Source organism: Cephus cinctus, unplaced genomic scaffold (genome assembly GCF_000341935.2).
Source record: "Cephus cinctus unplaced genomic scaffold, Ccin1 Ccin1_scaffold0153, whole genome shotgun sequence".
Lineage (NCBI taxonomy): Eukaryota > Metazoa > Arthropoda > Insecta > Hymenoptera > Cephidae > Cephus > Cephus cinctus.
The window spans coordinates 954,009-979,994 of record NW_014332881.1 but is presented as its reverse complement, the minus strand read 5'-3'; the positions used below and the strand labels follow the sequence as shown (position 1 = coordinate 979,994).

The 25,986-nt window shown below is 37.7% G+C and overlaps 4 protein-coding genes across 5 annotated transcripts; 2 read left to right on the top strand and 2 right to left on the bottom strand.

Annotated features, from left to right (window-relative positions):
- The first annotated feature begins 1,955 nt into the window (after positions 1-1,955).
- On the top strand, positions 1,956-6,668 carry LOC107263505 (phytanoyl-CoA dioxygenase domain-containing protein 1 homolog). Its single transcript, XM_015730795.2, has 4 exons — positions 1,956-2,695; positions 5,511-5,654; positions 5,740-6,004; positions 6,070-6,668. The coding sequence occupies exons 1-4, from the start codon at positions 2,675-2,677 to the stop codon at positions 6,486-6,488; spliced, it is 849 nt and encodes a 282-aa protein (XP_015586281.1). The 5' UTR covers positions 1,956-2,674; the 3' UTR covers positions 6,489-6,668.
- A 109-nt stretch (positions 6,669-6,777) lies between these two features.
- LOC107263501 (transcriptional protein SWT1) lies at positions 6,778-10,846 on the bottom strand. 2 transcript variants are annotated; one of them, XM_025080811.1, is made up of 12 exons: positions 10,487-10,846; positions 9,627-10,368; positions 9,373-9,561; positions 9,018-9,259; positions 8,718-8,951; positions 8,440-8,658; positions 8,104-8,364; positions 7,846-8,038; positions 7,669-7,787; positions 7,438-7,595; positions 7,218-7,358; positions 6,778-7,136 (listed from the first exon to the last, which is right to left on the bottom strand). In XM_025080811.1, the coding sequence occupies exons 1-12, from the start codon at positions 10,637-10,639 to the stop codon at positions 6,908-6,910; spliced, it is 2,880 nt and encodes a 959-aa protein (XP_024936579.1). In that variant the 5' UTR covers positions 10,640-10,846; the 3' UTR covers positions 6,778-6,907. The 2 variants fall into 2 exon arrangements, with proteins under 2 accessions (XP_024936579.1, XP_015586272.1); XM_015730786.2 differs by lacking the exon at positions 9,373-9,561.
- Positions 10,847-10,965: 119 nt separating this feature from the next.
- LOC107263502 (exonuclease mut-7 homolog) lies at positions 10,966-16,311 on the top strand. The gene is made up of 14 exons (XM_015730787.2): positions 10,966-11,388; positions 11,523-11,691; positions 11,765-11,905; positions 11,978-12,162; positions 12,238-12,476; positions 12,543-12,724; positions 12,798-12,986; positions 13,066-13,260; positions 13,334-13,483; positions 13,567-13,845; positions 13,920-14,071; positions 14,137-14,409; positions 14,504-14,694; positions 14,780-16,311. The coding sequence occupies exons 2-14, from the start codon at positions 11,544-11,546 to the stop codon at positions 15,192-15,194; spliced, it is 2,739 nt and encodes a 912-aa protein (XP_015586273.1). The 5' UTR covers positions 10,966-11,388; positions 11,523-11,543; the 3' UTR covers positions 15,195-16,311.
- Positions 16,312-16,380: 69 nt separating this feature from the next.
- On the bottom strand, positions 16,381-19,650 carry LOC107263503 (paraplegin). Its single transcript, XM_015730788.2, has 10 exons — positions 19,458-19,650; positions 19,183-19,372; positions 18,784-19,104; positions 18,478-18,709; positions 18,098-18,406; positions 17,841-18,009; positions 17,420-17,781; positions 16,855-17,351; positions 16,637-16,762; positions 16,381-16,580 (listed from the first exon to the last, which is right to left on the bottom strand). The coding sequence occupies exons 2-10, from the start codon at positions 19,363-19,365 to the stop codon at positions 16,419-16,421; spliced, it is 2,361 nt and encodes a 786-aa protein (XP_015586274.1). The 5' UTR covers positions 19,366-19,372; positions 19,458-19,650; the 3' UTR covers positions 16,381-16,418.
- Positions 19,651-25,986: the final 6,336 nt, after the last annotated feature.

Genomic DNA, 25,986 nt, shown 5'->3' with positions numbered 1-25,986 from the left:
TTTCTTTCTGGGTTTTTGTCATCGTTTATTGACTAAGGTATTTGTGAATGACTGGAAATAAAATTTATGTGTAGATGACCATGTGTCGTGTATTTGATATTTCGGATTATTATTACCTTAGAGATATTCGAAATTTGTATGCTGGAGGGTTCTTAATTGGGAAATAGAGACTGGTCGAGGAATTTATCACAGCTTGTAGCATCATTGGCTAGATGACGAGATAAAATTACCTAAAGACGACCTTAAACGTGAGAGAGGAGAGAGGATGGAGAAGGAGAAAGAGAGAAAGATGAAAAGCATGTCTGAGAAAGAAGAAATGAGATGGATCAAACTGAATAACAACATAAACAGATTGGTTAACCCAGAGATCCAAGCTGGCTTGACGACCCATTATAATGTCGATCTGTGATGACCGACTTTCTACGTGTGGATATCATTTCTATATTATTATCTTGTACAGGTTCTTATGATATATTGCATTGACTTCTTATCTGCAGGTATCTACGCGTAGTTTGAGAACTGTTAAAAGATTGCGAATTATATTTGATTGGCAATTTTCTAGATCTTTTGCCGGAAGACTATCCTCCGCGTGTAGTTATTACCTTGGTCAACTACTTAGGCTATCTTAAAACCTTGGTAACCCCTTTAGGGTGTATGAACTCTATTGGAATTACTCGGGTTCAAGGGTGACCGTGAGGTCACATAAAATTCATTAGCCTGAACGATCTAACTTCATGAGCTATCAACTACATCTACTTAAACTATTCCATTACCCATTTATACCAACTTCTAAATACTTCATTCTGTTATTTTATTTAAATTTTTACTTAAAGTATCTTATATAATGTTTGCAAGATTATATAATATAATATGTATATTGTATTTCGAATCGTTTATCATATATAGCTACTTAAAATTACCCCCACAAAGCCGCACAGCATTATGACTTCTATGCTTATAGGCCTGTCAGTCGAGCTTTAACTCCCTACCACGTCGCATGTAAAGATATAGTTCATTACACAAAAAAAAAGAAATTTTCAATCACAACGATAAAATTACTATTCTCTATGTGTGCACTAAACAGTTAAATGTTAGCTACCATGGCCCGATGTGTACATACATACATACATATTGGACGAATATAAAAGAACTTATAGCGTGCAATACAGATGGCGCAGATAGCATCACGTACACTTAACGCCATTAAGGCCTGGACTTACCGACCGAGTTTCCCTATTTAAATTACATGAGTGGAAGAGAGACCGAAATAGATTTAGGGGCCCAAGTATTAATAAAGCTGAGTATATGTACATTTTCACAAGTATTTACTAATGACCACTTTCTTCACTTTCAGTTAAAATTTAACCTGCGAATAAATTTCCAACTAATCAATCATTTTAATGCTTTAGGAGTTTATTCGCAGGCACAAATTTTTACCTAATGTGAAAATCACTGGCCATAGATGTACTATACTCCATAATTGAACCATGTTTCCGGTTATTGAATTTCAGCTAATAATCGAGTGATTTTTGTCTCTGACAGAAATCAGACAATGCACTTGACTAAAATTAAGAAACCGGACATGATTAAATTATGGATTATAATCCTACGGTATGATCCTACTTTATATCTGCATTTCTACGCATAGAACTAAACATCTCAAAAATTGTATCATTAACATTTCTCACTTTTCTTCTTAAGTAAAGATTAAATTTAAAACTAGACATCCTGTATAAAAATGAAGCTCGCAATTAAACATATGCTACACAGATGAATCAAACAAAATAAAAGTCCCCTAGTAAACTAGGCATAAAAAGGTCTACAAAGAACGTACATACGTATCCATCCTACACCACGATGATGTTTCAAAGTGATACGACGGGCACGACGAATCATCCACTAGATGTCATGCAACGCAAGTCTAAAATCTTGGCTAGTGCGCATGACTGAAGTTCCCAGTTCTACAGTTATCTACACGGAATAAGTGAAGTCTATGATTTCTTCGGCCCCTGTACTTGATAATTGTTTATTATTGTATTTTTTTACGGGGAACAAAATATTATATGAGGCTCATTGCATTGATCGCTATAGTTTTCGAGAAATACAGTGTTAAAGTCAAAAATAAATAATATGAATTTTCACATAATACTTCGGTTTCCGAAGCACTAATTTAATCTGACAGCTATTTTTGGTAGTATCTTTCAGTTGGAAAACAATGATGCAATAATTATGTTAGCATGTTTGGTTAATAAATCTTGACAAACATGATACAATTTCAAACCAAGATAAATATAACCACGAACAGTATTGTCATATCAAGGGGCCGAAAAAATTATAAACTCCCCTTATTCTGTGTAGAGTTGACCGCGTAAAGTTTTTCGTGTAGAGTTCGCCCATGTAGAACCGAGTCCCATTCGCGCACGACACTTTCTTGGCCGAGTGTCTTCGTGTTCGTCAAGCCACAGAAACCTTCCGTATTCGTTCGTCATCGAAGGCGTCGATTATCATAGTGGAGAAGTCTCACTCTTATCTTTCTTTCTTTATATCATATCTTTATTTCATTATCGTAGTATTAGTTCACTTATAACGATACGCATAATATTTAAGTTTATTCTATACGGCATCTGCTACTGGAGCAAGACTGATTCCTGTATAGATAAAAAGGCAGAGCGGAATGAAGGACATACTGTCACAGGTAAGATAACGGCATAAATTTTAGAAATGCAATGGCAAAATCAGATAATAATTCAACGACATATACTTTTCATACTTCCATACTTCGATGATTTTTTCTTTTAACAGGTGCTTTGATGTGACCTTTTATTTATTTAATCTTTTTCCGATTTCACCCCATAAGTTTCCCACCGGATTCCATGTCCAGACTTTGTAGTAGTGTTCAATGTGTATAGTGAATTATATAAAAGCCACTCTTTAACGATCCAAGCTTTCTGCTTGGGATTGTCATCTTGTTTGAAGTGGAAATCTAATAATCCTAGTTTACGGGCACCGTCTAAAATTATTCCTTAAAATGTTTTGACATACAGCTGCACACCATGACAAAACTACCTTAGTGTTTTACCGTTTGATATAAATTCTGCATCTTCAATTCTGCATCTGGTGTTCTCCATATACATATGTTCAGACTTTTATAATCTTACGAAACCTCCAAAACACTATCTGGAAGTTCAAATATACATATATTATGTGTTATTTTAAGTGATTGACTAAATCATATTCAGCAGTCTTACTGTCTTAATAATGTTCGCAGTATCTATTTTTTTAATTTTGGAATACATTTGAGATATATTTTAATATTCAAAATAATATACACATATATAATAAAAGACAATCAAAAAAAATTATCTTCACGCTGGACTCTGTCGCAAGCGTAAAGTTAGCAAAAGTTACATCGTCGATTGTAATCTTTCTCTTACACGTTCCTAAGGAAGAAGTTATCTTTGAAGTAATAACCACTGTTCCTCACTATGTTTTATTATGTAATTTATTTTTTTGATGCTCTGTATTTAATTATTAATAATAATAAGCTGCGAGGTTTATTTTTGTGCATCGCGTAAACCGTCAATGTTTTCGGTTTGGCTATCGACATCATCGCCGTCAGAGTACTATCTCTGAACGTCCATTCACCAATGGATTCCTGGCATGTGCACTAGAGCAAAGTTATTTTCACGACGCGGATTCACCGCGCTCGAAATTCGCTGGTACGTGACAGCGACGTCACACATACGTACCGCCCTTGTCGACTTCTTGAAAACGACAATAACGTAGGCGGATATCCGCCACCCACTTGTGTATCTCTGATTATTCTGGTCTCTCTTATGTCTACATACAATGTATTTTTTGAGATGACAATGCAGTGTAATGACAACTCAGGAAGTGACGTCTTAGAAAATCTTAAAATGATTCACCGCCCAAGACATGTGACAGGTATAAAGAGTTTAAAACCTAACCAGTAAATTTATGACTGACAGGGGCTTCATGGTATACTATTTTTCCATTGACAACTAGACTCCCAGAAAAACTAAATTGCAGCCACGTGTTCAACATATTTCCTACGAGAGTCGCAGGTCAGGCCCTTTTATGATAGGGAGGGACCACCAGCGATTGTCTAGTCGGATCCCTTTTTCTCCCTAATAAATAAGTCTCAGTACCACTTTTTAGAACGTCTTACCGGACGCGACCTGTTATTAGCAACCGATAGTGCATCTCAAAACATCATATTTCTAACAAGGAAACCCCCCCAACCCGACCCCACCGATTTCAATAATTTTTTGATATGTTGTAGTACTCGACAAAATAAGAGACACGTATTTTTTTTTGTGCTGACATCCACTTTAAAGGGGTGAAAACGACCCCTGAAATTCATCCCCGAAAATCGTTTTTTTATCATATCTCGACTTCTAATTAATATTTTTTAATAAAACCAAGTGGAAAATATTTGTCATAAGAATTCGAAGATATGAGGTGTGTTTATGACCCAAGGGGTTGCAACCCTTATTTTATATTTTGAAAAAACTATATTTTTTATGCTTTTTTCTGCATAAAAACCGGGGTATGGGCTCAAAAAAATAAAGAAGTGGGTCATAAACACACCTCATATCTTCGAATTCTTATGACAAATATTTTCCACTTGGTTTTATTAAAAAATATTAATTAGAAGTCGAGATATGATAAAAAAACGATTTTCGGGGGTGAATTTCAGGGGTCGTTTTCACTCCTTTAAAGTGGATGTCAGCACAAAAAAAATACGTGTCTCTTATTTTGTCGAGTACTACAACATATCAAAAAATTATTGAAATCGGTGGGGTCGGGTTGGGGGGGTTTCCTTGTAAGTGCCAGCAGGTGGACTCATAAGTAGCTAAATATGACAGTTTTCGAATATTTTTTTTAACTATCCTTGACATTCCTCAGATTCCTCGTGCTTACGATATATTGCACTAGTAGCCATTACCCTAGGCAACTATATTGACCTACTCGAAATGTCGCACCAGATCGTTCCGGGTCTTGTAAGAAATGTTTGACGGATTGAAAATAGAGCGACATTTGCGTTCGAATCGTTCGCGAGCCTCGTTAGCGAATTTGGCACGTCATTGGCATCGAACTTCATTCTTCGAGCTTCTCGATTAGATTGTTTAGATAAACTGGTTTCCGTTTCTTCTATTTCTACTCGACTTGGAATGCGCTCCTCTCCCACTGCGAGGCATTTCGACGATTCCAATAATTCCTTAAGGTCGTTCATCTTGAGAAGCAGGAATTAGAGACAAGCTTGCATAGCTCAGCTATTCCATGTATAACTTCCGGGACCTGCTAACAGGGTCATCAAATTACATGGGAAATGGCTCTTGGAATTGAAGTTATGCCAGACTATTTAGAACACATTAATTTCAACTGGAGTACCCGAATTTGTAAACTTGGCACGATTTCCGCAAAGAATTTCTTGCTGCTTTTACTATCTTGTGACCTACCTTCTTTACAATGAGTCTTTTTTACAGTTTCAGAAGGATGGCTATGTAGTCCTTCAGGATTTCTTCAACGAGCAGGAGGTTGAAGAACTCAGATCAAGCGGCGAAGAATTTACGACGAATCTTCCACCAGAAAATGAGAGAAAAATTTTTAATGCAGTAGAACAGCCGCAGGTAATATATGTATATAGTATATACCATTTAAAAGATTTAATATCAATCTTCTACGGAAATTAAAATAGTATCGTGTCTGATATAGAGCAAGGACCATTACTTTTTGGATAGTGCCAATAACGTGAGCTTTTTCTTCGAAAAAGAAGCTCTAGACGACGATGGTAAGCTCAAGGTACATCCTAGAGTCTCCTTGAATAAAGTGGGACATGCTCTTCATTGGCTACATCCAGTCTTTAAAAAATACACCTTCGATGAGAGAGTGAAGGAAGTAGCTTTCCAACTGAATTTGCAGGAACCAGCTATATGTCAGTCAATGTATATCTACAAAAATCCTGGACCAGGTTCAGAAGGTAATACAAACATAAAATATACATTCCTCTTAAGACTCTATATTCTTCATGTTTAAAATTTGTAGTTATAACACATCAAGATGCCACCTATTTATATACGGATCCAGTAAACCTTGTGGGATTTTGGATAGCTCTGGAAGATGCTACCATAGAAAATGGCTGCTTATCAATCGCACCAGGATCTCATCTTAGTGGCATTCATAGACGTTATATCAGAAACAAGGATCCTGATTCTAAAGAATTATTAATTTATGATAGAGCCGCACCCTGTTACCCCACCAGTAACTTCCGGGCTGTTCCAGTACGCAAGGGCACGTGTATTCTTCTTCATGGTCAAGTTGTACATTTCTCAATCAGCAATAAAAGTGAGAAATCTAGACACGCCTACACCTTTCACGTTATTGAAACGAAGAATGTAACTTATTCCAAGGACAATTGGAAACAACCACCCGTGGAAGGCTTCCCACTTCTTTATAGAAATTAGTGTTCTTCTTGCATGATAGACGGTACGAAGACTTCAAAGAAAAATTAAAATTAAACTCATGGGAAAATATATATAAGTTGACATTTTTTTGCAGCTATACAGCTTTATTTTACACAATATTGTATAAAAAATAAACTATATTCACTGTATCTCATTAAATTTTAATATAAAAAGGTTTTATATTAATCTGTTATTTATTCCTTAAGCCAACAACAAAACTATATAATAGTTTCAAAAAACAAAGCATAACGTATTTAAAACAAAATAATTTTCTTTGTTAAGAGAAAGCACTGCTATCGCAGCAATAACTTAATAACATTTTAGCAATTTATATGTACATACCTAATATTAGTATACAAGATATACATACCAGTATACTTTTTCACAGTATCACCAATTATTGAAAGCATTAGTTTGTTCTAACCACTACTTGCACTAGCTATACGACAAAAGTGTATACTTAGATTATGCAGCTGTGCCAAACCTATTTTCAAGGATGATTCCTTCCTCTTGAGACAGTAGTACAGGTCTAGAAGTGAGATATCTGAGTAACTCTGGTCGGATTCTGGTAAAAAGTTTACCAATGCCTCGCGTAACAGGATCAGCGCTCCATGTTTTATATGCAAAGCGTTCACCTGTTGCAGGGCGCTGTAACATCCAAGAGAAAACGATACATATTTTATATCCTGGAAAATGAGTACACTAACTCCTAAGTAAAATGTTACTCACGAGCTCAGAGCAGTCCTTAATCTGTTTACATTAGCTGCTAACTCCGGTTGAATCTCTTTTATGTGTTCAGCAGAAGGCATGGGATCCGGAGTTTCATATGCAATATCACATGGTATACGTTTCAACTTCGCAGCTAAACCACTAAAAACATAAAACATTTAATATTAATACTTATGTTCATTTTTATTAAACAAAACATCATAGTAAATTCTCCACTTACCATCTATTACAAGCATAGGAATAAATATCATGGAAATATTTAAAAACAATTTCTGCACGGCGTTCCTGTTCCTCCGCTTCAATTTCCGGGCCGAATTCTGTTCGGAACTGTTCCTCATTTATTTGTCTGATAAATTCCTGACAAGTTTTCTTCAATTTCTGTAAAATTCATAGTTATGTTTTAGGAAAGCAATAAGTCGTACCAACAATGGAAAAGGTATATGACATTTACCATGATATTTGCCATAGTAGTTTGTACTAGCTGAGGATACTTGTCTTGCTTGGCACATTGCACCAAGTCACTGCAACGTTCCAGGATGTGACTGACATCGCGCAGTTTTCTACCTTGATCTTAACAATAATTATTATTTTATCAATTGTTTTCCCACATGCACTAGGAAGAACTTACCTGGAGGTTGCTTGAAATTCTCTAACAGTTCTTTGAGTATATTTTCCGCTCTCCTGATAAAGGATTCACTGACTGCAGCCATCCAATGTTTCACGGCGCATTTTAGTACATCAATTGGAGACCAAGGTGGATGAATGATTGTATGTTTTTCCCAAGGATCACCGTATAAATTCTGCATTTCCTTTGCGACGATCTAAGAGAAACAGTTATTTAAAAAAAGTTCTAGGCTTTTGGATATCTTCGTCATACTGTACTTACAATTGAAAGAAATTTTTTCAGTATAGCTTTGGCCTCCTCAAGAATTTCATCGGACATTTCTTTTTCTCTATCGAAATTTGAAACGGGTTCGGAATAATATTCACCATTATCATTTAAGTCGTATTGTAACGTCCGAGTCTCATTTATACTTTCAATAGCATTTAAAAAATCTATCTTTTCCAGAGGATCATTACGTCCAAGGGTGAGGATGTCATGGATCATTGCTTTATTGCAAAGATTTATGTCATAAGAAAGTAAAACCTAAAATGATAGAAAATTTAGAAGACAAGAATTCATATATCGTTAGGAATTTTAGTTTTTTAATGAAAAGCTTACCACAGTATGCCCTGATTGTGCAACCTGAAGGCATGTCTGTAAGATTTCATCATCTGGACAATCAAAAGCAAACTGTGCTTTATTTCTTTCAAAATCTGAGGCTGTTTGACCTTTAACACGAGGATGTTTGTCTGAAAAGTGTTGGTAAAGGAATCTAATAGCTCGTCGAGCTTTCGCTTGCAAAGATTCCGAGTTGTTATCTTTTATGTAGTCCAATTCCTAGAACGTAAGAACTTAATAATAATTTGTTAACTAATCAAAAAATGTTTTGAACGTACTCGAAGAACTGTCCATGGTACTACAATAATCGGTCTGCCATAGCTCTTAAAGACAGCATCTCTGGCTTGTTCTACTGCCTGTATATTCGAGAGGAATACATTTGTGTCGATAATGATATACAAGTCTTTATTATTCGCATCTCGAGTCATTGGAAATTCCAAATCATTTTTTGGTGTATTAATTGTAATTTCATCCCAAGCCTGAGTTCCCAGTTGCACTCGAACATTTTGTACCTACGTCAAATCAAATTCATTAAGGTGCTAACACAGTAAATCATACATTTTAGATTAAAGATATACCTCTGACATTATTTTTTCATCTTCAATTGGTGACCATTCCATTTCTTCATAAAACGATTGCTCTTCATGACATTCCCTTAACAAAGCACCTATCCCTGTCACTGGTTTATTATAACTATCATTCGCTTCCACCGATTTTTCTTTTTCAATGAAGTCTTGTTTAATTTTTGAGGATCTTAATACTTTAGATCGCAGGGATTTATGGCGTAACACTGCATTCTTGTAAATACTTGGTGGTGAATCTGAAAAAAGTTATAATAATGAATGAATTGTAACAGAATTTTATCAGACGTACTGTTAGTACTATTAAGTACGTGGGAATTAGGAAATAATTTTAAGTGTTCAATTTTATTACCTAAAATAGATATAATATTATCTGATTTTTCTTTTGCTGATTTCATACTCATTGCCAATTTTTGTTTCTGTTGTTCCATTTGCAAAGAAGCATTCAATATGTCAAGACGATCTTTTGCTATGTTTTTTTTTATTTTTTGAGTTTTTGTTACATTATTAGAGGTGTTAGAAAGCGTACCTATACTTTGGTCTATAACGTTCAGGAAATCATATTTAAAATTAGATGAATTCACATTATGAAAATTATGAAATTACCTGTAGAATCAGAGACAGTAGATATATTCTTTCTCGTGCGTAACGAACGTCCTTCAGGTTCTGCATTATTTTTAACGTTTGAAAGAACTGTATTCGACAGTGATGTACCACTAGTACCACTACCATTTCTAGCAGTATTTCCACTTTTAGTAGAATAGACAGTGGCTGATGAAGTATTAACCTTTTTTGGAATAGATGCATTCTGTACGCTCGTTGAATTAGTATTAGTAGTACTTGTACTATTTGTATTACTACTTGTAGTACTTCCTGTACTGCTGACCCCAGTCAACAAAGATTGTTTAGTTGATTGACTTTGCTTATCTGAAGATTTGGACGAATTCGATTTCTTTGAAGCAGAACTTTTAGACTGTCTCTGTTGCATTTTTTCATAAACAGCAAGCATTTCTTCATTGTAAACCGAAACCGTATCTTTTTTGGATTTTGTTTGTGATTTTGATTTTGCTGTACCTGGTTTTGGAGCAACTTTATCAGTTTTTTTTACAATGGGTACAGACTTCTTGTTTGCATTCGCAGCTTTTGCCTGCTTTTGAAGTAGCTTTTCTCTAATTTCACGCATCTGAGGTGTATCCATTGGTTCCGTAGGAGCAACTGTCCTTTTAGCCCGGAGTTTCTTTCGTTCATGAGGCTTTGTCTTAGATTCAACATCATTTTCTGGTGTAGTTGGCCTAAGTAGACCATCCTCATCACCCTGTTCAGTTTTTCTTTTTTTTGACTGTAATGCCTGTTTAAAAACATTTCATGAAAACCTTGCATAAGTGATACAATGTAACAAATAGACAAAGAAGGTACACTGACGACGTAATAATACGTCATACATGCATATTGAAACGATGTCATACCTTGTTTGCTTTGTAGGGTAATGGTGACTCCCACGATGACTTGTTTGTACGAACATTAAAGTAGTAAACTCTGTTTGGATGTGTTTTAGAGGTGACTACTATCCAATCTTTTGGTAAACTAGGCTTCACATTTGTAGGTACAGCGGGCGACATAATGATTTTGATGTGCAATCCGTTATTCCTTATGTATAAGAAGTAAATAAACCTTCTTGATATTCGGTAATACACTTCTTTAATCTTCCAAATATTTTAAATTGAAATTCAATTCGAGAAGACACTATTCGACATTACTGTTCATCACTTCTGACGATTTTATCACATGCGTCATGGATAATAAAAACAGGAACCGCTCTTATTCCTATAACAAACATTTTCGTGTTCAGTTTAAGTAATGTCTCGCTAGTTTCTTGCTATATCAAACTGCTGAAGACAGTATCAATTTGTATTGTGAAAATGTATTCGATGATAAAAAAAAATTTCTTGTAAAACAAATTATTTAAAAAACTTGAAAAAATCATAAAATTATATTGGTTACGTGAACGTATTCGCTTAATACGTACCATTTTGAAGAGAAAGTGTGATTCACATTATTTATCAAAAGTTAAATTTTGTAAAACACCCGGTATATATAATTATCGCATGACGGTAAACACGTGGCCAAGATATGGGAAAGAATGGCCAGGTCGCGCCATAGATGAAGTTTTCCTTGTAAACTACAACATGGCCGTGTGACTTCTAAATTGTGGAACTCAATGTTTCCATGGCACACAAGTCTTGACCACGGGCTCGTTGATCGGGATTGTCGATCAACTGCTAGTTGAGTAGTATAACTAACAAGTTTTATCTATTGGTTTTGATTTGTTATATATTCGCATAAAGTGCCGTAGCATCTCAATTATTAGGTAAGACCACATAATTTATTACATGTTGGAGTACTGATAACAGATTATGGAGCACAATGTGTTTCTGTCATGAATGACAGTTTTATTTTTAACTTTGAATTACAATATATAACTGTTTTGGGCCTATGTTCCAGAATTGTACTCGAAAACAAAGAATGGCTCATTCTGATAGTGGTGCTTCTGGTTCTTCAGACTGCCAGATTTCTTATAAACAGGAATACGATTCTGATTTAGCACTTTTTACAGAAATAGATGATCCTACAAAATTATGGTTGAATTCACTTCATTACATCTGGGGACTGTGTATGTATATGGTGAAAGAAATGGTCATTCCATTATTTGAATGTCAAGAATTAAAAGGCGTTTTCTTTTGCAGGGAAAAAAAGTGATGGAATCACAAAAACATTAACGGATTACTTTGACTCAGCACCTAATCCTTATTTGAGCACTCTTAGAATCGTAGTGAATACTTCAGATTTCAATCATGTGAAAACTAAAGCTTCTCTAGCTTTCACAGGTTCATACAATCCATTTATTACTATTATGTGTTGTGCAGTGTGAAAAACCAATATCTTTTCTTTTAAAATAGTAATGGAGGAGTTTTGCAAATGGATATCCGTACGAAGAGACATATACACAGAATGTTTAGTTCCCGATTTAAAAGTAGTGGCATTCAAATTAGTTAGCAGACAAAAGAATATGCAGCTATTAAAAGTTGTCTGTGATGCTTATCAAGTTGTTGAGCATAAAGAGTTAATTCTTTCCATAGTACAGGTGCGTCATTTTCTCAAATTCATCTGGCATCAAAAATAAATTTGAATACTTCACTAACAATAATTATTGTTACAGGATGTGGTTAAAGAGAAAAAGTTCAAAGAAGCTGCACAATATGCAGCCATGTTACATCTCCAGTCATATTTTGCTGATCCCGAGACGATTCTTATGGCATTAGTTTTACAATGTAAAGTAACTGTGGTGGAGGATTTTCTTGCTGGCTGTCCAGACATACAAAGAGCTTTGGTAATGTACTTGGACAACTTAATAGCTCCTGGAAAGAACATGCAAAACATGTTAGAACGATATATCTGGTAAGTATACTTAATATAAAAATTATGTAAAATCCGCAAGATGTTAATCAGATAATTATTTCATAGCTCTCATGACATAACTGGTGTAAAAATGTCAACGATACAAGTCCGCCCAATGACTAAACTAGTTGCTCGCCTAACAAAAATATACAATCTTCCACCAGATGTATGTCCAAATCTAAATCAAAGGCGAGGCGAAGGTGCTCTACAGTTTCTCGTACATAAACGATTTATAGATGGTACTCTCAGTAAGTATATTTTTCATTATATAATTGTCCAATTAGCTTGGCATAGCAAATGCTTCTAGTGCGTATGTTACAGGCGGTGAAAGTTGGAGAGAAATGGTCAGAGAAGCCGTCGGGACGGACGAAAAATTACAATTAGAATTAGTGAAACAAGTGACACACATGGGCGACTTGGAGGAAGCGTTGTACTGGGCGAAAACTTATAATATACCTAAGCAAGAGTGGCCTTGGTCTCTCTCAGACATGGAGGAACAGAATCTCGGCCGTAAGACGATTGTGTATTTCGTTATCGTTAGATTTACGTGGCAAATTTGAATTTCTAGAATTTTTATCGGAACGTTTAGATGATGATATGGCAGCTAGTAATAACACTGAAGAGAATTGGGATATTCAAGAGGAATCGCAATATCACGTTTTAAGTCTACCACGAGACTGTATCAAGTTAGTAGACAATCCAAAAGCGTTTGAAGAATTTTTGGATGAGGGTTTAAGAGGTGTGACTACGGTGGGGATAGACTCTGAATGGAAGCCTAGTTTTGGTACATATATCTTCGAATACGTAGACCGATAGTAGAGATATTGAATCAAGCCAACAACTTGATTATCTTTCAGGTACAAAGCGAACAGAACTTGCCCTAATACAAATAGCTACAGAGTCCGATATTTTCATTTTGGATGTAACCACTATGGGCAATAATTTTACGGAGATGTGGACAGAACTCGGATTAGTTTTGTTCGAAAATAAAAGTATTGTGAAACTTGGTAAGAAAAAAAATTAAATGCGTTATCGCATTTAGTTGAAGATAACAAATTGGGCAGTAGAAAACCAAAAACTTACATTGCAGGCTTTGGTCTAGCACATGATGTGGCAATGATGCGAGAGAGTCTACCGGCTTTGTCTAATGTAAGGGCATGTGGCCAAGGTTATCTGGATCTGTTACACCTGTGGCGGAAACTAGTCCAGGAATATAATTTTCAATTCCCGTACAAAGGTGACGAGACATTTACGAATGAGAGTCTCAGTAAACTCGTAGAATTGTGTGTCGGTCACAGGCTCGATAAATCTGATCAGTTTTCCAATTGGGAACGCAGACCCTTGAGGGAGAGCCAAATTACGTACGCTGGTAAATAATACTATTCTCAGCAAACAGGTAACTTCAAAATTGAAAATCATTCGTTTATTCACTTTTAATTATAGCTTTAGACGCATATTGCCTGTTAGAAGTATTTGCTGCTCTTGGAACCCAAGCAGAACGAAAAGGCGTACCGTTTCAGGAAATCTGTGCCGAAGTGCAACACATCGCTCACAAATCTCCAAAGAAACAGTCAAAAAAGTCATCAGGGCACATGGTAAATGATTAAAAACGGAATACCTAGGATTAATCATGACTGATCCTATTATTTTATAATAACAGTCCGCTGCTGGAAGTTCTCATACATCTGGAGACGGTGTTGAGTTCGTTAATGAAACTCGTAATCGCAGAAGGTCAGATCATCGTTCCACTGCCATACCAGCTCACGAATGGCACGTTGTCTGTGATTCTATGCTAGGCGGGTTGGCAAGACAATTACGTATGTGTGGCTGTGATTGCATTTATGTAGAATATGATCGAGGAGGAGATCAATCTGCTAGGTTAGCAATGCAGGAGGACAGAGTTCTCCTAACTCGTGGTGGAGCATACCATAGAGTGAGATATTAATATTTATAGTAGAAGAGGAGAAGATATATCTATCATATACCTTCTTATAGATATACAAAAAAATAAAATTGTCTTATTACAGTTTGTACAATATGTTCCCCCTGGCAATTGCTACAGGGTCTGTTCGGATAGACCAGAAAATCAATTAAAAGAGGTTTTAAGTCGCTTCAACATTTTGGTTACCCGAAGGGACATCTTTAGTCGCTGCCAAATATGCAACCACGACGAGTTTGTTCAAGTTTCAAAAAACAGGATGAATGAGCTCAATAGAAAGTTAGTGAAAATTCCTAATTAGTCAATGATTATGCGAAAAGTCATATCATAGATTCTGTAACACTGTTATTCATTGATTGTTCAGTAACTCAAGGACCTTCCAAAGCAAGTTTTATCGCGTACCAGGTAATTCATCAATGAACATGAATACGAACGTGAGCACGAACATGAACATGAATATGAATTACTGCAGTCCTTCGGTATACGAGGTGGTAACTGATTACGAGCAGATTCCTAATGATGACTTTAGACCCCTCAAAACGAATCCAATACGCTACAATAACGATCGTACCTGGCATCTCAGTATCGATACAATAGACGTGGTAAACTGTACCACAAAATATGGAGTCCGAGTACAAATTGACCGAGTGCCAATAAATGTACTGAGAAACGTTCAACGTTTCTACGTTTGTGAGTATTGCGGTAAAGTATACTGGGACGGTTCCCACATGGAAAGAGCACTCAGCGTCGTTCTCAGAGACGTTATTGTTCGCGAATGATTTACGGATAACGTTTTTCCTTTTTTTTTTAATCATATCGAAATACAGGAAGTGTTTAAACAGGTCTGTCGCAAGGCACGATTGGACCTAAACACCAATTCGTTTTATTTAACGTGCCGAAGACGATTTATACGTTCCTGAAGTATGTATTACATTTTTTAAAAAGGTACATTAAAGAGGATGGAATGTTGAAAATAATTTATGAACTCATTACAATGTTTACCATGATTTAAAGAAATACTGTGCTCTTTACTGTACTAGTAGTGCAATTCATGTCATATCGCATTGCTGCCCGATTAGGGAAAATAATAAAAACGGGATATCGATTATTTCTACCAAGCTTCTTTATTTTGTTTATTGTGATCCGCAAAAGAGAGATGAATACGCATCTTCTTGATTGTTTGTAGTTCCAATTTTCTTTTCTTTCTTTTCCCTGCAAGTCATGACACAACGTCATAGATGTGTGTAGGAGAAAAGCATGATTGATTCTAGAAAAGACTCATAAGCAATCACATTTTTAAAGTGAAAAAAGCGGTCAATGAAGTTCTTGTTAATGCCCCATAGATATCAGTGAGTATTTTAATATTTGTTGCTGATGTGAGAATAGCTTTGGTATTTTAGAATATATGCTAAGTATGTATAGAAGCAGGGTTACTCGATGTATTAATTTTCGAACATTAAGTTTTGTACGGTTTATGGTCTAACCAAATCCCACATATGTTTATGAGAAGAGACCTGCGTTTAGAGTACAAGATCACGTTACTTTGATTTTTAATGAAATATATTTTAGTTACTCGAGTAATATATATGTATATATACATATATATATATATATATATATATATTATATATATGCAATTGTATCGAAATTCAATTCGGACACTTCGATAGAGCGATCTCGTATCGAGGCACGGGATAATCGAAACGTACCGTTTGAAATTTGTAGAATCGCAATAATGAATATTACTTTTTAATTAAGATATAAGGTCAAGAGATTTTTTATTCTCGCTGTTTTCGTATAGCGATAAAGGCATGAGAAAAAATTTCGTGTATACTGTCTTCAACTAGAGATTCTTAAGATGTCTGTTTTCATCCAAATAAAACTTCAATTCTTCCATTTCCTTTCATTTTTTATATTCTAATCGACCTACACTTCTAGGTAAAAAGGCGACACCCACGACTAGAATCACGCTTAACTTATAATTTTATTAAAATAACAAAGTACTACACGGTTGTCGGTTGCTCTGCTGGAGGTTCTTGTTCTAGAATTGAACTCTCAAAATCGGCTGGTTCCACAAACTTTTTGTTTTTAAATGGCGGTGGCCCGATTAGATTGACAACGTCTTCATAGTTTAGGGTTTCCTTCTTCAGTAGAGTCTCAGCAAGCTGTAAAATACAGAGCAATGGTCAAACGGAACAAAGAAGATAATATAAGAACTTACCAATTGCAATTTGTCTTTATTTTCCTGAAGAAGCTGCTCAGTTCTTCTGTAAGCCTTGCCTACCAATCTTCTAGCTTCGCCATCCATGAGGTTGCCTAATCTCTTGCTGTAGGGTTTTTTATTTTTCTATGAATTTCAACAAGTGAATATCTTAATTAGCTTCCAAAAATTTTAATATTATACTAGACCATCATTTTTAAGGTATTTTCGGTACATACGGCATTAGTAACTTCCTCGTCGAAGGAGAGTAAGCCTACATTCTCATTCATTCCAAACTGTTGCACCTGAGAATACGCCATCTTGGTTACTTTCTGAAGATCATTCTGAGCTCCTGTGGTTATCTTATTGAAAGTTAGACTTTCAGAGACGCGACCACCAAGTGCCATACACATCCTTTCGAACAGCTGCTCTTGGCTATAGAGCTTCTGATCTGTTGGTATATACTGGGCAAAGCCTAGAGCCAGATTAGTTCTTGGCACTATGGTGACCTTCAAGAGAGCGTCCGTATGCTCCAGTAACCATCCTACCAGAGCATGGCCAGCTTCATGATAGGCGACAATGCGTTTTTCTGCTGGACTCATTGCGTGATCTCTCTTCTCGGTACCACCTACCATTCGGTCTACTGCGTATGATAAGTCGCTGGAATCTACCACCTTCTTCTTGTACCTAGCAGCATGCAAAGCAGCTTCGTTGCAAACATTAGCTATATCAGCACCTGAGGACAGCAAATGTACATCAGGAATATTTATATTTTAAATCGACAGGTAGTTTCAGATTCAATACCGCTGAATCCTGGAGTGAGATAAGCTAATCTGTAAGAGTAGAATTCCGGTTTCTGCTTGAGTGCGATTCCTTTAAGGTGACGTTCAAAAATTTGTTTCCTCTCTTCCAAGGTAGGTAGGTCGATCAGTATGTGCCTGTCAAATCTACCAGGCCTCAGGAGAGCCTTGTCTAAGACTTCGGCTCTGTTGGTAGATGCCAGGAGGATGACACCCTCTTTTGATGCCATTCCATCCATTTCGACAAGAAGCTGATTTAAAGTCTGTTCAGATTCTCCAGACGAACCATCCATGGGACCTGATATTGTCCCGGAGCGTTTCTTACCAATCGCATCGATCTCGTCGATGTAAATAATACAAGGTGATCTGTGGTAAAGACAAGTTGCATACGTTTTGTCTAAGGTGATATTCACATGCTTTCGTACCGTTTTTTGGCTTCTTTGAACAAGTCTCGCACCCTGGCGGCGCCTAAACCACCGATCATTTCAATGAACTCAGAACCATTCATTGAGAGAAAGGGAACATTGGATTCGGTAGCCACAGCTTTGGCTAGAAGTGTTTTTCCACATCCTGGTGGTCCCAGAAGTAAAGCTCCTGAAGTAACGGTCAAAGGTAAACGAGGATTAAAAACTGTATTCACTGTGCATCAATTATTCTTGACGTACTGATTACGGCTAGAGACCTTTGGGCACTTTAGCGCCAAGAGATTTGTAGTGCTCAGGATGCTTTAGGTAATCAACAAACTCCATAACTTCTATCTTGGCTTCCTTGAGGCCTGCTACATCCTCAAAATGCACACCTTTTCCACTACCCGTTAACGGATCGACTAAGGTAAATTTGGCGCGAGTCATCTGACCCAAAAAGTCAATCGGTCCTCGAAGTCCACGAGAACGCATTAATACAGTGATGACAACACCCAACGCTATGAGATATAATACCAACTGCGCAAGAAGTTCTTTCTTGCGTTCATACACAATTTGTACGTATTGATCTACAAAACGAAACTGTAGTAAGTGAACCCTGGGATATGAGTGAGTATTTTTTAGTTTAAAAGAATCTTACCTGGTTTTATACCCAGACTTCGCTCAGCTTCCCTAAGCTTCTCTTCGAAATTAACTACATCCGATACAATCATATGATATATTTTGGACTTGCTTCTTTTACCTTTAATAACAGCACCATCATATAAGACTATTGTCACCACATCATATTCTGGTCTTACAATCAATTCTTCTACTTCCCCTTTAGCTAACATGTGATACAAGAATTCATTCCAAGATACAAATTTCGAACCCTACACACAATGAGAATAGGATATATAAAGATGTATGAGGAAGAATTAAATATTGAAATATGTTTCTACTGTACCTCAACGTTTTGGCGATTTGAACCTATGAAGAACATTAAAAATGCTATTGTTATGTACATAAATAATGTCCACATTGATAACTTAATAAAAAGTGCTTTTAATTTTTCTTCGTTCTCCTTTTTTTTCTTATCATTTTCAGAATCATTTTCGGGTGTTCCTTTTGCAGACTTCTCTGCATTGGATGGATTTTTAGGCTTATTTGCAGGGGTACTAAAACTTCTTTGTCCTGTGATTTTTGAAAACTCTGTTACAATTCCAAAACCACTTCTTTGAAGTAATGAGCATACAGCTCTATACTCCCTATGAAATTGTTTGTATGCCTAAAAGAAAAATCTTTTACCTATAATCTCCGCAGTAAAATAATGCATAGAAAATTACAAAAAACAATCAAGTATTACATGGTATGATACTGGATGAATCAGTTTATGTGCTGGACCATTCCTCAAATACTTCAAACCTCTACTCAGCAGTGCTCTATGCTGAATCGCTGTTCTAGCATGTGTACCACAATTCAATAACAGTCGAAATATATTTCCAGGAGCAAGCAAATGTCGATTAGAGCACGTGGCCAAGTTCTGCATGATGCTCCTAAAGTGACAATACTTAAATATAAATAATCAGAACAATTAACACTGTCCATGGCACACAGAGGTTAGGATCAAGAATCACTTACAACACTGACTTTTCAAATAAATCACCAATGATACTTTACATCTCATTTCAGAAATATAACTCGACAATATTCCTTATATTGTTGATGCAATATTACGTCTCTTCATGCAATTCGTTACGTAAATTTACTTATGCTACCCGTTATACGGTTCTCTCCAACATCCATTGTGGAAAAGCAACGCAATGGTAAACGCGCGAACGTTCGTTCACCTACGCGGAGAAGTAGCAGAAGTATCTCCCTTCTGCTCTACCGCATCCAACGAGAAATACCTACAGAGATAATATTTGTCACTGTAGTTATCGATAATCGGAAAAAAACTAATCATAAACCATCGATAGAACAAAGGCAACGCAATAATTGCATCAGTTGTAAATACGAGTAGTCCATTACATATATCTGTTCAAAATAAATACTATAGGCACCATGATATTTATACACGGTAAACTCAAAATCTTAAATGAAGTCACAAAATATCTAATCAATTAAGGTGGTGGATTAATCTATAGCCTTTACAGGTAAATCTTTAAAAGTATAAATTGGAGTTTAGAGTAATCCCATAACCCTTAACTAATCACGTATCATTTCTTATACAAATTGATGTGCTGCAAGATCTTTTATTTTGCAATCCAGCTATACAAAAACAAACGATCTTAAAATGTACAAATGGATTTATCTTAAAAACATAACTTATAAATGTTCAGATAGCACCGCTTGGGCATGAAATATATCTAGCATTCAGAATTCCAATATAGAAGTCGCAATCTACAAAGATACATTTAATAAGGAAGTTACAACTATAGTCAAAGGGTTGTTGCCTTCTCAGTCGATCAGTATCGGTAAAGAATAAGACCAAACAGAAAAAGATATGGAGAGAAGTAGAGAAAGACAAGATATGGAAGCCAGCAGGAATATTTTTACTCCGAGCCTGTTAACTACACTCTGTTATTCTATCTCACGTACGCGGCTTTCCCACTACCACACTCGTAAACTCGCTGGAATATAAGTTTTAAGGCGTGTTTTGATAGCGTCAGGGTGTGTCAGCCAGGGCTTCCTACCTAATGGATCGCTTCTTCGTTGCGTCCGCGCGTCCCGAAGTGTATACCGTCCATGATACCCCGAAAACATTAAATTCACAGGGCGACAAGAAATTCCCGTAGACAACGCCATTCTAGTATGTCATTTTCATGGCAGGATTTCGCTAGAGGATAACGCAGAGCGACGTTTTCATTTGAACAACAGCGTTCCGACGCCTATCAAAACACTCTGAGGTCCTCCTGAATTAATTGCTTCACGATGGTCATCCTATAGCACTGGACACCCCAGACAACTTTCCGCGAATCAACTAAAGATGATAAGCTCGGGAGTGTCCAGAATGACGATGAGATGCAAGCCTTGTCAAGGTACCCGAGAAATTAATGACTTCTGGTGGATGATGGTACGTAGTGCTAAGGTCAAAAAATGTACACCCATACTCTCTTGCAGCGAAACGAGCACGGTTCTCGCGCAAGTCGAAAGCCTCGAGAGAGAGACGGCGCTTCCAAGTCAGAGTCTTCGCGGACGTGTATTTATGTGGAACAATATTTGTGTTGGCTTTAAAAAGCATGAGCGAGATCTCACCGTGTTCCTATTGCCAGGGCGAAGCCGATGCGCGAGGACGTTGTCCGTCGTCAGTTTAGCATCCTACATGTCTTTGGCACACAGTTACGTCCTCGACCTGGGCTTTGGACATTGATTCGTCTTCGCTGAGTTTGCATTAGTTTTCAAGATTTCGTTTCTAATTATCTAAATTAAAATCTAAATTAAAAAAAGTCTTAATTTTTTATTTTCTAGAAAGCACAAGGTGATCAGCGTTTTTTGACTGTTCTTTCATCTCGTGAAACTCAAGACAGAATCACATGAAATTGTCGATCACAAGTGATCCTATCTAAAGCAAGCCGAATCCGTCCAAAGAATTTCAGTAGGTATAAACAAACGAATCGAACAATTTGTTTTTATACGCTTCCTAAGTAGCTGGATGGCTGGCACGCGTATCTTACGAGCACACAAACAGAAAAGCGCCGCCGCGGAGCGAGACGAAGCGACAAAATCATTTATTTTGTTAAACAACAAGCTATGTTGTGTTAGGTTTGCCAAAATAACCAAAACAATACTCGTTCGTTTCGTCGCGTACGCGCTCATTCACGGGCCAACGTTCCAAACCCATTCATCCTTTTGCTCTATGACCGTGAAAATCTGCTATGAATCTCCATGACACGTAATACTTAAATAATTTCAGATCTTTCATAATCGGAGACTTTTGTCTGTGTATTCATTTCCATGGAGATGTCATACACACCCTTTTACCGTTGGGACATGCTCTAATCGATCGACTCTAACGAAGCACCCTAATTAAAACCGTCCCCTCAAGTACAGAGGTTCTCACCTCATAGATTGTTATGCTCCCATAAAATGTACCTATAGGACAAAATCTATAGTAAGAGCATAGGGGAAGTAACGGGCATCTCTTGTTATTACAGATGCTGGTTCATTCGGGTATACAGGGGTGTATTTCAGTCACAAAGAAGCCAGGGAGCAATCCGGAAGAAAACGGCTAATTTTCTTCAGCACTCAACAGACATCCAATCGGCAACGATCGAGATTGGTTGTACGGATTTTCCAATCTGCCAAAGAAAAGTGAACGGGATAAGATTGTCTGAAGAAAGGTGTCGGGATATAACAGGGTGAATGCGTGGCAGTGCTGTCATCGTCGTCGTCCTCGTCGCCGTCGGCACCCATAGTACGTGGGTCCGGGAAAATCCCGAAAAGCAATAATTTCGGTGAAAGAGTGGGATGTTTTCTTTACGGGCGGGAATGTGCGGTACGCGTATACTCAAGTATAGAGAAAGGGCAGGAGAAACTGAAGGAAAGCGAGAGAACGGATTGAGAAAGAGGGTGGAAGCTTTGAATAGAGAAGAACGAGGAAGAGAGATATAAAGGGAGTGAGAATTCGAGCTGGAATAACATTGGGTGACGGTGGCATTGTCACTCCCTCATCGCGTTCCCCGTGCAAGCCAGTCTTCCTTGAGTTTCTCTAACCTATCCCGTCCTAGGCTTAGATACTCGAGAGAGAAGTAGACGGTTCGAAGGGCAGAGAACGAAGGACCGAGGGATGAAACAAAACCCCGTTCTCACTGGCTCCTGCTGGCTCCCTAAATGCGGCCAATAAAAACAACACCCCTACGCGCACACAACTGTCCCGGTCCACTGTGCGGACCGACATGCTGAATTATAAAAATAACAGACCGACCCGATCGAACAATTGGCCGATTCAATTCCTGACGCTCCTCGTGGAAAGGCGACCCATTGTCGGCTGCAAAAATCCCCACTTTTCTCGCACCATTCCGATGTCCTTTACACGTCTATTCTTTCATTTTACGTTTCCTGATTCTACCGTCGCCTCTCGTTTCTCCTGTCGACCTGATATCCTTTGAGAATTCGACATCTTCCGTTCTCCAAAAATTCCAAAGCCCAGTGGAGCCCTTCACACTCTTCTCAAATACCATAGCCCCACTGTTGTAATTAACATATAAAAATTTCGTTACTGCATTTACCAGGACGTTAAAGTGGTTATAATTTTCAGGGTCGCACCCGTTAAAATTCGAACGGTGCAGTACTGATGTGACGTCTAATGCTCTTGCTGTCTTTATGGGTCCTATATGGTATCCCATGATTTCCCGAGACCCTCGTCACCACGTACATCCTCTGGAGAGACGGGACTGCGAGGAGACGCGAGCTCGAGGACTCGAATGCGTCCGCACGGTGAAGTCAAAGAGATAAAATCTATAAATATGTGGGAGGCGCACGCGACCCATTCCAGTGTTTGTTCAACCAGGAATAACTCCGTTTCTTCATCGAGCCAAACCGAAAGAGTCTGGTTTTGTGGCTTAACGCAGTCTAACTCCGCCATTACTTGCATCCTTCTTCGGTACTCCTTGCAGATCTACCTGAGATCGATTTATGAGGTAACAGCCCAAACTTTTAACAAAGGCATATGAGTATAATCATACAGAGGGTAGTTTTACATACTAAACATCCTACATTCCAGGAGGATCTTCTTCAAAGTCCTGTGGAATCTAGTTCCGTTCGAGATGCAATCAAGCCTGGTAAACCATATGGACACAGCAATCCTTAAAGTCCTTCACCGAATTCTCCTAGTGCATACTCGAAGCTCGTCTATCAAAATGCCTAACAGGGAACGGCAGATCTTCAGGAAGAAGAACCCTAACGACGCGTGACATCTGAACCCCCAAGTGTTCACGGTTCTCACCCAAGTTCGTCCATAATATTAGCTATTAGTAATTTAATTATCAGCCACTGATAAATCTTAAATATTATATTACAGCTATACGATCATAACCTGCAGGCATCAGCTATAAAGAAGACAATCAACTTCCATGAATCTTATATTGTCAACCATAACCAAAAGCCATAGAAGATCGAGTGGAATTCGGGCAATTTGTCGGCAAGTCCCTGGCGAGACTGGAACCAAAGTTAGTTAGCCGCTTGGCCGTCACCAGGATGCAAGTTAGTTAGCGGTAAACACACCTCATCAATCTTCCGCGCTCGCTCGGCCGTCGTCGTCGTCATGTGGGGGGCCCCGGTTCCGTCAGTGCGGGCATCCGAAATACACTCTACACGTGTATCCATTAAACTGCTAGTATCCATCATCCAAAGAGAAGGTATTTGAAAAATTGCACTAATATGAAACATGATTATTATATAAAAATTTATCTTAATTTCACAGAATTCATAAAACCACATGCTTCAAGCAAGCATAAGCACACTTGGAAATGCATAGAGAAAAAGCAGATGATACTATGATAGAGAAATCATGATAAAACTCATGGAAAGTTCGTAGAAGCTCGTATTAAAGAGGCCGCCATACTTGACATCCAACAGGCAGCCAATGGAAGGGAAGTGAAGGGTACCGAAGGGTAGAGAAGAGAGAAGGGACGGAAGAGAAAGCTTTTGGTCCTCGAATGCCACACCTCCCCATTGTGACCACATATCGACCGAGTCACGGTGCTCCTGGCTGGGGATACCCTCGGGAACAACCCCACGTTAGGTACCCCTTCGCATTCGACATAGTAGGGATGCTCTACTAGGTGGACAGGTACCTGGTGTTCAGTGAAGTCGTATATCGAGACTATGGAACGTTATACGTGGATAGCCGACACCTCGACACACATCCACTCGAGTTTCCTACGCGAGAACGTGAAGCTGCCCCACGCACATCCCTTGAATAATATTTTGATAGCGTCTCCGCCCCTGGTTTACCCTCTTTCACTCATGTGCCCCACTCTCTCTTTATAGCTCTCTTTCTCTCTCTCTCTCACACACTCTTTCGTCGGGGCGACCCACATATCTGCAGGAAATTATTTCTCACAATCTTATTTCCTTCCTTTGCAATATCCGCAATATATGTATCTGAGTTACCCTAAGGGTAGTCAGGGATATAGATGGGTACCTAGATAGATATAGTAGCATGAAGGAGACTGGGCAATGGCGCTGCAACTTCGGGAAGTTGAATATATTTGTACAGTGGGTGTTTATGTATTTATTAGGGATGTACAAAAAAAAAAGGAAAAGAAAAAAGGCGGTCGGGACTACTGCTCGTAATTTTACCACAAAAGAAAAGTGGTACACGTTAAGAAGGAAGGATTGACAAAGAAGCAAAAAGAGAGAGTGGCGTATAGTGTAGAAGAAGAGCTCTTTTGTTAAGATAACACTGTCTCGGGTATGACTATGGCTCTAATAGTCACGTAATGGGTAACCTATGATTTTGGAGTTGAAAGTTAACACGGTAGGAGAGTAACCGTGGTTGAGGAAAGGGTGGATCAGCTCTGTCGGATTGTAGGGATACCTACAGGTACGCTTTAGGTCTACATACATAGGTATACGAACCCGGCCTAAATGTTATTTCATGCGACACAGATTGCTTTTTAAGACAACACTCCTAGGACGACAGGGTAGCCGAATACCAAATATGTAGATAAATACCGGGAGATTGACAAAAATAATACCGGCAGTCTATATAGGTTCACCTGTTCTCTTCACTGATTGATACTCATGCCTTTGCAAGAATAATTTTGCCAATTCGTGATACTGCCACTGATTTAAGATATCTATTGATAAGAAGTGAACTATCGTTAAATGATAATATACAGTGAGTGAAGAGTCTGGTTAGACCGGGTGTTCTTTATGGTTTTGTACATGCCTCACTGGCTGACAACCCATCAGCTTCAGAATGTCATTTTTTTTCTCTTCGAGCCATCCAGTCTGTTGAAGAGTACAAGACAGACATAAGTCTAACGTATCTACACTTCATAGAAAAATGCTTTTAATGGATGCCCTTGTCCTTCTGATAATTGATTTTAGTAAAAATAAATAATAATCATTAATTGAGATCAAGTTAAAGGATGCTGGATCACTCTCGTGCAGCTTAGATTATTCAGTGTGACAGTGGATAAAAATAATCTAGTAAATAAAT

Excerpts from the sequence above, each read along its gene's own strand:
- LOC107263505 (XM_015730795.2), top strand. The coding sequence starts at position 2,675 with ATGAAGGACATACTGTCACAG. Across the intron at positions 2,696-5,510 it reads TGAAGGACATACTGTCACAG|TTTCAGAAGGATGGCTATGT; the intron begins GTAAGATAACGG and ends TCTTTTTTACAG. Across the intron at positions 5,655-5,739 it reads ATGCAGTAGAACAGCCGCAG|AGCAAGGACCATTACTTTTT; the intron begins GTAATATATGTA and ends TGTCTGATATAG.
- LOC107263502 (XM_015730787.2), top strand. The coding sequence starts at position 11,544 with ATGGCTCATTCTGATAGTGGTGCTTCTGGTTCTTCAGACTGCCAGATT. Across the intron at positions 11,906-11,977 it reads AGCTTCTCTAGCTTTCACAG|TAATGGAGGAGTTTTGCAAA; the intron begins GTTCATACAATC and ends CTTTTAAAATAG. Across the intron at positions 12,477-12,542 it reads ATGTTAGAACGATATATCTG|CTCTCATGACATAACTGGTG; the intron begins GTAAGTATACTT and ends ATTATTTCATAG.
- LOC107263503 (XM_015730788.2), bottom strand. The coding sequence starts at position 19,365 with ATGCAGAACTTGGCCACGTGCTCTAATCGACATTTGCTTGCTCCTGGA. Across the intron at positions 18,710-18,783 it reads CAAATCGCCAAAACGTTGAG|GGTTCGAAATTTGTATCTTG; the intron begins GTACAGTAGAAA and ends CATTGTGTGTAG. Across the intron at positions 17,352-17,419 it reads TCTCACTCCAGGATTCAGCG|GTGCTGATATAGCTAATGTT; the intron begins GTATTGAATCTG and ends TGCTGTCCTCAG.
- LOC107263501 (XM_025080811.1), bottom strand. The coding sequence starts at position 10,639 with ATGTCGCCCGCTGTACCTACAAATGTGAAGCCTAGTTTACCAAAAGAT. Across the intron at positions 8,659-8,717 it reads TACCATGGACAGTTCTTCGA|GAATTGGACTACATAAAAGA; the intron begins GTACGTTCAAAA and ends CTTACGTTCTAG. Across the intron at positions 7,596-7,668 it reads CTACTATGGCAAATATCATG|AAATTGAAGAAAACTTGTCA; the intron begins GTAAATGTCATA and ends TGAATTTTACAG.